The 10,423-nt window shown below is 44.3% G+C and overlaps 1 protein-coding gene across 3 annotated transcripts in view; it reads left to right on the forward strand.

Moving 5' to 3' along the window:
- The window catches only part of LOC146786037 (uncharacterized), a 49,067-nt gene extending 38,932 nt beyond the window's left edge, over positions 1–10,135 (forward strand). For 2 of the 3 annotated variants that reach the window (XR_014970840.1, XM_085635461.1), the window contains 2 exons: positions 5,730–5,789; positions 8,920–10,135. Coding sequence is in view for 2 of the 3 variants with exons in the window: in XM_085635461.1 (XP_085491587.1) it covers positions 5,730–5,789; positions 8,920–9,017 (158 nt within the window). In the remaining variant the exon portion in view is untranslated. The remainder of the gene's footprint in view (positions 1–5,729; positions 5,790–8,919) is intronic. The other variant, XM_085635462.1, reaches the window with a different exon arrangement.
- Positions 10,136–10,423: the final 288 nt, after the last annotated feature.

Here is a 10,423-nt window from a genome sequence, read left to right on the forward strand (position 1 = left end):
AAGCTGTTTAACATCCACATGGCGCAGCTCGCCCATGTCGCCCGACTACACGACCCCAACAGCATCTCTTACGCTGATGACACCCAGCTGATCCTCTCCCTCACCAAGGACCCCCACACCACCAAAACCAACCTCCACGAAGGAATGAAGGCCGTCGCCGAATGGATGAGGAACAGCCGACTGAAGCTGAACTCGGACAAGATGGAGGTCCTCATCCTTGGATCCACCCCTTCGGCCTGGGATGACTCCTGGTGGCTGACCGCACTGGAAACAGCTCCAACACCCACCGACCACACACACAATGGAGGGATCATCCTCAACTCCACCCTTTCCATGACTAAGCAGGTCAACGCCGTCTCTTCCTCTTGTTTCAACACCCTCTGCATGCTCCGCAAGATCTACAAGTGGATCCCCACCAAAACAAGAAGAACGGTCACCTAGGCCCTCGTCAGCAGCAGGTTTTACTACGGAAATGCCCTCTACGCAGGAGCCTCGGCAAAACTCCTGAAACCGCTTCAACGCATCCAGATCGCCTCTGCACGCCTGATCCTCGGTATCCCTCGCCGCAGCCACATCACACCCCACCTGAGAGACCTGCACTGGCTCCCCATCAACAAGAGGATAAACTTCAAACTCCTCACCCACACACACAAGGCACTCCACAACACCGGACCAGCGTACCTCAACAGACGACTTCGCTTCTACACCTCCACCCACCAGCTCCGCTCCGCCGACCTCACCCTCGCCACACTCCCCCGCATCCAAAGAGCGACCTCCGGTGGCAGATCGTTCTTCTACCTCGCCGCCAAGACCTGGAACACCCTCCCCATCCACCTATGTCAGACCCAAGACCTGCTGACCTTCAGAAGACTCCTCAAGACCTGGCTCTTTGAGCAGAAGCAGCATTCCCCACCCCCCAGCGCCTTGAGACCCTCACGGGTAAGTAGTGCGCTTTACAAATGATTGATTGATTGATCGATTGATTGAATTATCTCCATATCAAGAAAGATAAACACCAAATTCATGCTCTACATAGACATAATGATACTGTTGCTGTATCTTCCCCAGACATTATAGAAGAATTTCTTAAATTCTATTCTTCCCTATACAGTAACCCAAACCTTTTAGATTCTCAAATTATTGATAACATTTTAACATCAGCTAATTAACTTCAACTATCCCAGTCTGATAAATCCAAGTTAGACAACCCTATTACAACAGATGAACTTTTATTAGCTATCCTATCGCTTAACCCCTTGGATGCGGGTGAAATTTTCTAGCAGTGCGGGGAAATTGCACGCGTGCATGAATCGGACGGCTCCCGGCCGTCCGATGAACACGCCACGTGTAGCGTCGGACGACTGGGGGCCGTCCGACGCATCCAAAGGGTTAAACCGCAAAAATCACCTGGCCCTGATGGTATTCCTGCAGAATTTTATAAAAAATTTGCTGACGCCCTCATTCCTCACCTACACAATCTATTTACTACGTTTGCTCAATCTGGTGTGCTTAGTGGCTCTTTAACAGAGGCATTAATCATAGTCTTACCTAAACCAGATAAAGACCATACCAAAGTTTCAAATTATCGTCCTCTAATCAACCAGGACTGTAAAATGTATGCAAAAATCCTTGCTACCAGATTAGCTAGAGTTTTATCATCCCTTATTCATTTGGATCAATCTGGATTTTTATCAAAACGTTTCTCTGTCAATAACACCAGACTCCTTTTTCATGTCATTGATTAAGGCCTCTACTCCCCCTGCTGGCTTATTAGCCTTAGATGCAGAGAAAGCATTTGATAAGGGTCACTGGCAATTTCTTTTTCAATTTTGATAATAGCTTTATAAAAATGATATTGACTTTATATGGCTCCCCTTCAGCATGATTATTTATTAATGGTCAATTTTCAAATCCCTTTTTTCTTTATAGAGGAACCAGACAAGGTTGCCCATTGTCGCCCCTTCTGTTTTTTACTGGCAATTGAACCTTTTCTTTCACACATTCGATACTCTCTCGACATTCAAGGAACTATGTTAGCTGATATCAGCATTAAAACGTCTGCGTATGCAGATGACGTCTTATTATATCTCAGCAATCCAGGTACTTTACCAGCACTTTTAGATGTCATACATAGTAATTCCATTGTTTCCGGTTACACTCTGAATACTCATTTTCCCCCTAAATGTACATTGTACACATTCAGTACTTGATGATACTAAAATTATCGGGCAGAGAGAGCAAATTTAATATTTAGGTATACTCCTTTCACTTCCTTTATCTGCTTACCAAAATTACAGGAAAAGTCTGTCAATGGTCCATTCTACATTTATGGTGGTGGGGGAAACTTGAAACCATTAAAAATTGTATTAGCCCCAATTATTTTCTATACCTTATTGATGATTCCTATTCAATTACCTCTTTCAGTTTACAGAAAAGTTGAAAAGCTTATTTCTAAATTTATATGGAATAAGGATAACCCTCAATCAATGAGTGGTTTATAGAGCGCGCTACTCACCGTGAGGGTCTCAAGGGGCTGGGGGGGGTAGAGCAGCTCCGGGTCAGTCGAAGAGCCAGGTCTTGAGGTCTTTCTTGAACGTGTGGAGGGTTGGGGAGTGTCTGATGCTGAACGGGAGCTAGTTCCAGGTTTTGGCTACGATGTAGGAGAAAGCTCTCCCGCCCGTTCTGCTTCTGTGGATGTGGGGGACCTCTGCTAGGGCGAGGTCGGCAGAGCGGAGGTTCCTCTTGGGTGCGTGGAAACATACTCGGTTGTTGAGGTATTTTGGTCCGATGTTGTTGAGGGATTTGTAGGCGTGGGTGAGGAGTGTGTAGGTGACCCTCTTCTTGATGGGGAGCCAGTGGAGGTCTCACAGGTGTTGGGTCATATGTTCGTGGTGCGGTGTCCCTAGGACGAGCCTGGCGGCAGCGTTCTGGATGGTTTGGAGCTTGCGTAGAAGAGTTTTGTTGATTCCGGCGTAGAGGGCGTTGCCGTAGTCAAGTCTGCTGGTGATGAGTGCATGGGTGTCGGTCTTTCTGCAGTCCGGGGGATCCATTTGAAAGTCTTACGGAGGATGCAGAAGCAGTTGAAGCTGGTGGAGGAGACGGCATTGATCTGGTGGTTCATGGAGAGCAAGGAGTCGAGGATTATTCCGAGGTTCTGAGTGTGGTCTGTCGGGGTGGGTGGGCTCCCGAGGGCGGAGGGCCACCAGGTGTTTTTCCAGGCAGAGGTGCAGGGTCCGAGGATGAGGACCTTGGTCTTCTCGGAGTTGAGCTTTGGGTAGCTGTCCTTCATCCAGGCTGCTACGTTTCTCATTCCTTCCTGGAAGCTGAGTCTGGTGGTTTCTGGGTCCTTGGTGAGGGAAAGGATGAGTTGGGTGTCGTCAGCATAGGATACGATGCTAAGCCCATGCTGTCTGACGATGGCGGCGATGGGGGCCATGTAGATGTTGAAGAGCGCCGGGCTTAGTGAAGATCCTTGGGGTACTCCGCAGATTATGTCAGTGGGGGCAGAGAGGAAGAGGGGAGAGTCTGACCCTCTGGGTTCTGCCGGGGAGGAAGGATTGGATCCAGTCATAGGCGGACCCTTGTATTCCTGCGTTGTGGAGTCTGGCGGCTAGTGTGCGGTGTGAGACGGTGTTGAAGGCTGCGGAGAGGTCTAAGAGGATGAGGGCTGCGGTGTGTCCCTGGTCGAGCAGCATGCGGATGTCGTCCGTGGCAGCGAGGAGGGCGGTCTGCTGTGGTTGCTGTGGAAGCCGGATAGGGAGGTGTCCAGGATGGAGTTTTCTTCGATGAAGGTGGTCAGCTGGGTGTTCACGAGTCTTTCGGTGACTTTAGCTGTGAAAGGGAGGAGAGAAATAGGCCGGTAGTTCTTCAGGTCAGTAGGGTTGGCCGTTGGTTTCTTGAGGAGGGGTTTCACCTCTACGCATTTCCAGTCGTCAGGGCAGGTGCCGGATGTGAGGGAGGAGTTGATAGTATGTCCTAGTTCGGGAGCGATGGCAGTGGCAGCCCTGTGGAAGATGTGAGGGGGGCAGGGGTCCGTTGGGGCTCCTGAGCGTGTCTTTTTCATGGTTGAGGAGATGAGCTCGACGGACGCGGTGGCCCAGGAGGTGATGGCCGGCTTCTCGGCGGTGGTGGGTGGTGTGGTGCTGTCTTCTGCGGGCTCGCTGAAATAGTCGTAGAGAGCCTTGATCTTCAGGTGGAAGTAGGAGCTGAGTTTGTCGCAGAGTTCCTGGGAGAGTGCGATGTCGGTGGCTTCGCAGGAAGTCTTTGCGAACTGCTGAATGACGTTGAACAGCTCCTTCATGTTGGATGAGTTAGTCTTGACTTTATCACTGATGAAGGTTCTTTTGGTGTCCCTTATACGCTGGTGGTAGTCCTTCATGGCAATCCTGTAGTTGTTTCATGCATCCATGGTCTTCTGGTTTCGCCACGTTTTCTCCAAACATCTGCAGGTGCGTCTGGCTTCTTGGAGTACGGTAGTGAACCAGGCGGCCTTTGGCGGGTGTTGTTTGGCAGTGTGTCAGAGAGGTGCCAGCTTGTCAGCGCAGCAGGAGACCCAGTGGTGGAATTCTCTGGCTGCAGAGTATGTGTCGGTGGTGGTCCTGGGGGGGGGGTCTTGGAGGAGGGTGGAGTTCAGGTGTTCCTCTGTGACCTTACTCCAGTTCCGTTGAGGCGGGCACGGGGCAGGCTTGGGTGCGGTGGTGGTGCTGAAAGTGAAATGGACGCAGTAGTGGTCTGTCCAAGTGGGCTGGGTGGTGTGGCTGAAGCGGATGTTAGATCCTTCCGCAAAGATGGGGTCGAGGGTGTGCCCAGCCCTGTGGGTGGGAGTGTTGATGAGCTGTTTCAGTTCTAGGTTGGCGAGGTTCTCGAGGAGGGCGGTGGAATCGAGGTCCTGGTTGTTCTTGAGGTGGAAATTCAAGTCCCCGAGCAGGATGTACTCAGTGGAGGTGATGGCGTGGGGTGCCGCGAGCTCAGCGATGGTGGTTGCAGGCTGGGCGCAGGGTCCTGGTGGTCTGTAGATGAGTGTACTGCGTAGCGTGGTCCGGGGGCTGGTCTGGATCTGGCTCTTATTGGTTATGCTAAACTTAAGCTATGTAAACTGCATGGAGGATTTGGTATACCTGACTTTTTTCAATACCACAAGGCATTTATTTTAAAACAGGGCTCACTTTGTTTCTCATGCTTGAACCCTAATTATTCCCCTAAATGGTTAATGATTGAACATTATCTAATATCGCCATTTCCTCTCCCATCACTTCTATCCATGTCTAATTCGAATAAACTCTTGAAATCCTCCCCCATCATTGCATCAACTCAACTGATTATTACTGACTTTGTTGCTTCCTTTTCATCACATATATCAGATTCTACAATGATTCCCCTTTGGCATAATCCTAAATTGAAATATAATCGCACAATTGCATTTTGGAAATTATGGATTTCAGCTGGTATTTTCTTTCTCCAGAATATATATGAAGATACTGCTCTACTATCTTTTCCTGAAATACAAGCCAGATACATGTTACCCAATACCAAAGCAAATAAATACGAACTTCTCTGTAACACGTTGCTTAATACCTTTTCAATTGGGCTACCCCAAATTACGACTCCAGAATCAATAAATTGTATCAAAGCGTTTACTTCTTCCCAACATACTGTTTCCAAATTCTATACATAATTTCATAATAAAACTGCTACTAACCTTACCTTTTTATCCAATTTCGGGAATACAGAACTGTCCTTGAATCTCTGGCAAAAAGAATGGAGTCAAATCTGGTCTATTAATATCTCAGGTTGGTTTCCTGTATCATTATCCCAAACTAATGCCTTTATTTTGTTTAACTGTTTATGGACCCCCTATAAATGATTTAAAGCTAAACTTATAGACTCTCCACTTTCTTGGAACTGCAAATGTTATGATGGTACCTTGAAACATATGCTTTTTGAATGTAATATAATAGCTCAATTTTGGAAAAATGTTTGGGATATTATTGTTAAAATACTTCCTATTTCTGACACTCTTACCTACAACATGCTTATTGGTAAATCCTATGTTTTATCATCCACTTTACTGAAACCTCAATCTAAACTTTTTAATCTCCTTATTTCTATTACTATTAAATCCATTACTTCCAATTGGAAATCATCAGAAACAATATCAATCCATGCATGGTGGTCATATATTATTTTCATTAGATCTGGTGCTCAGTTATCGTATAAAGGACCATTAAAAAATACTTCGTCTTTTCAACAGTTATGGAAACCAATTGAGGATTATATTAAAATGTATTTATAGATTGTTTCATAACACTATTGCTTCGGTTCACAGTTGTGTATAACCATTGTTTTGTGGAGTAGCCCTGTATGTTTCCTTTTTTTCAACTGTTATAATTTAACTAATTTTATGACAATGATAACATTTTTGGTATATAGATACTGTTAAGATAACATTTTATTAATTGTACTATTTTGCTGCATATACCAACACTGTATCCTTTTTTGTTTGTCATGTCTATATTTAAAAAATCCTAATAAAATATTTTGAACTCAGCATTGTGACTATTCTGTCCCAGCTGTGACCTACATCTTTCCCACGTCTAACTCTGCCTCACTATTTTCTCCTCTGAAGATTCCTCTCCACCTTCGCTTTTCAAAAGCAATCTTTCTTGTATGGAATGTCAAATCCTCCTCAGCTATTCAATAATCTCAGCTCTCTGCCTGTCCTTCATTGGCCACCAACATCAGCCATGTGTCTTTAGAACACAGTTTCCATTGGCAAGATAAGGGAAAATTATATCAAATGTCCTCGACAAAGGGGTGATGTTTAGTAACATCAACTTATAAATGGGCTTGTGACTCTTCAGCACCGGTCCTGCCAGCTTCATCGCTGCCCTCACTTCTCAGCTTTCTGCTTTCACCTAACCTCCCCACCAGCTTCAGCACAATAAAGGGGAGCATTTCCATCCCGCTTGCACCCCAGACTTGCTGTGGCCACCTCAACTTCAGGCTTATCTTTCCTGTCCACATTTAACCTTGGTTTGATAAGCCTTCCTCCAATGCCACCAGTGTTAGCCGTTTTCCTGGTGTTTGGTACCCAACCATCTTCTTTTGCCACCTTAACATAGCTGCAACTCTTCCCAAAGGCAAGAGTCCAAATGGATTCCCAAACATCTGCTTGTGCAGCTGTTTCTGTATCTCTGCTTACTGTGCAGATATCAGAACAAGGGAGACAATTCCTCTCCCATTCCTCTCCCATGAGCAAATCCAAAAGATTCCAGTGTTTCATGTTGTACACACCATGGGAATGCTGCCCTTCCTTCCACGGCCAAAACCTTGAGCTACTGTGCAGACCATAGGAACCAGCATCTCCCTGTAGCTGCCTATAAGCCCTTTCAGCCAAAAAACTGCAGTGTCTATGAGCGATGCTAAGTTCCATCGCACTGACTGGTCATGTCAGTTGAAGGTCATCAAGGGCACTCTACAAGTCCAAGTGACATTCAAAAAAGCTGGACTACCACCCAGCAAATTCTGTGAATGAGCACAAATTATGAAAATTATGTTTTCCACTCATTTCCAAGGCTTAGCATGAGCCACATTCCTTCACCATACTCAGCTGTCTCTGGTTAATTGGTTGCTCTTGTCTGACCTACTGGTATGACTTTAACTTCCAGTAGACATTAGGGCCCGCAAGAGCAGCTGTACATCTCAGGAGGGAGGGAGGCTCAGCATGCATTATGGTGCCTCAGACCTACCAATGAATGCATGATTTTAGCCACTAGCCACAGTGGCCCAAACATCACACTAGAATTTTGATCTCCTACAGTGCAAAGAAATAGCTAGAGTTAACGATAAGTATGTGTTTTAGAAGTGACTCTCCACACAACCTGTCATGTCAATCGTCATTCTATAAAATATTGTGGTGGAAGGCAGTCAGATCCAGAACGGTATTCTAGAGAACACCAGATCATTGGCAGCTTTTCCGTGTGCTCAACCAGGGCTGGAAATTCACCCTTTAGCAGAGGAGTCACTGCTATTCTGACAAAGTATTGTCAAATATCCCTTTGAAGTAGTTTGTGCTGAAGTCAATTGCCTCCCAAGCTCTAACAAGAAAGTAGGACTTTTAAACTAATTTGGTAGGCTCTGCCTTTCCTGAAATCTGTGTTCATTTGGCATGTTCCCCATTCCTGAGTTGGATGAGTTTGGAGTGCTCTGCCCACATTACAGCTCAGATTTACAAAGATTTTGCTTTGGGGTTGCATCACTTTTACAATGCAGCCTCGATGAAAACTCCTTTTTGGTATTTACAAAGCTGCGCAAAGGTCAATTTGTGTGGTTTTGTAAGGAAAAGTAACATAACGCAGCACATTGTCCTGTTTTGCAGTGCTTTGCATTGAGTAGGCCTTGGATGATGCATGGGCATCCCGTGCATCCACCCATGGCATTTGATGCAAACCCATATTTACAAAGACATAGAGACATCGGAATGGTGTGTCCATCTGAGGCTGGCATAACGAGGAGAAGTAACTTTAGTTCTCCACGTAATTTCCTCTTTGCTTGTGTGCTGCTTCTGCAGCACACATACTTAGAGGAAATAGCTTTGAAGCATAGTTTTTGTGCAGGAAGGAGCCCCTTTCTGCAGGAAAACTATCCTGATTACAACACAGACATCCCTCCACTATAGCGCAAAGGTTTCTGCATTGGCACTAGGCAGCCCAACATGCGCTAGTGCAGGGATCGCAGAATTGCTCAATTTCTTCAAAGAAATGTTGCAGTTCTGCTCTCTCTCGGTGATGTAAAGTAGCTCAGCAACTTTGTTTTCAATGCTGCGTTGTGCAGCTTCTTTTTAAATATGCCCCTAAATGTATTAGGCTATCTGAAGGTTCTGTCAACAACTAATGTAATTTTTATTAATTTATTTAACAGGCATACGGAGGACTGAAATGCTGATAAATAAGATGGCAACCAAAACCACAAGAAAGAAAAGTAGCAGCAGAAGATCAAATGCAAAGTTACATTTCTGAAAAGATAAAGTCAATACTCAATATATATATTTTCTAAGTAAACACTCCTGGTGCAGCACAAAGTTGACCACTCTTTACATGTTACAAATTGTGAAAGAAAATGTTAACAAATACATGAGATGAATGTGCACTTCACATTTGTTTCTCACTTGATTCTATGATAAACACAAATCTTTTACTGATATTACTATTAAAGTGTACCTTTATTGCAGAATTAGAGAATCTACTTATGTGTTTACCCATGCTAATATAGATGTTTCAATTAAGTTTTGATGAATATATAACCATCCTCGTTTAATTGAGAATGTACTTACTCTGCAGAGGTAATGTGTGCGATAACATATGAATAACTTTCCATAACTTGAAACTGTGATTAAAACTATCATATATGTAGAATGTGGTATTTCTATTAACAAAAAGGTTCATGTAATGTGTTTTCTAATGTTACACGTATATGCATTTAAATGTAGTTCTCACTCATACTTATACTAGACCAAATCTAAATGTTTACTGTATGAACCCTTTCGCTGCTAGGCCTCCCCCCCTGTGCTAAACCTTTTTTAGGCTATTTGGGATAGTTCACTGTAACTTTTTGTCCACATAAGGTATCCATTCCACATTTGGGTCCTTTTCTTCCAACATCCTGAGGATTTTAAAGATACCCAGGGTTTGTGGATTCCCTTGGAGGGGACCCCGAAATTAGCCAAAATCCAACAACATTTTGTTTTTTTGGGAAGAATGGGGAAAAGTACTTCAGAAGAAAGTGTCTGTTTTTTCCCCTGCAAATGGTATCAACAAAAGTGTTTGTGGTGCTGAAATCACTAACTTTCCAGCTTTCAGAGACAGGCAGACTTTTGTCAGAAAACCAACATTTTCTACATAGTTTTGGCATTTTACTGGGACATAGTCTATTTTTACTATTTTTGTGCTTTCAACCTCTTTCCAGTTAGTGGTAGAAATGGGTGTGAAATCAATAATAGTTCCCGGTAAGCTATACATTTCAGAAAAGTAGACAAAATTCAGAATTCAGCAAGGGGTTATTTGTGTAGATCCTTCAAGGTTTTTCTATAGAAACTAACAATTGAAATAAAACAATATTAAAATTGAGTTAAAAAAAACAGCTGTTTGTGCCAAACTTCTTCTAACTATGGCAGATATTCTAAAGCAATATACAACTATATCTGCTGGACCCTTATGGTTGTGGTGATATATAGGATTTGTAGGTTCATTAAGAACCCGAGGTACCCAGAGCCAATAACTGAGCTGTGCCTTGCAATGAGTTTTCCTTGTGTTTCGGGTATATAGTAATTCATTTGGTAAAATCTAAAGAGTGAAACAGGTATCAAGGACACCCATGTATTTCCAAAATGAGAACAAAATATAGAGTTTAGAAGCAGTAGCTATTT

Source organism: Triturus cristatus, chromosome 11 (assembly GCF_964204655.1).
Source record: "Triturus cristatus chromosome 11, aTriCri1.1, whole genome shotgun sequence".
Taxonomy (NCBI): domain Eukaryota; kingdom Metazoa; phylum Chordata; class Amphibia; order Caudata; family Salamandridae; genus Triturus; species Triturus cristatus.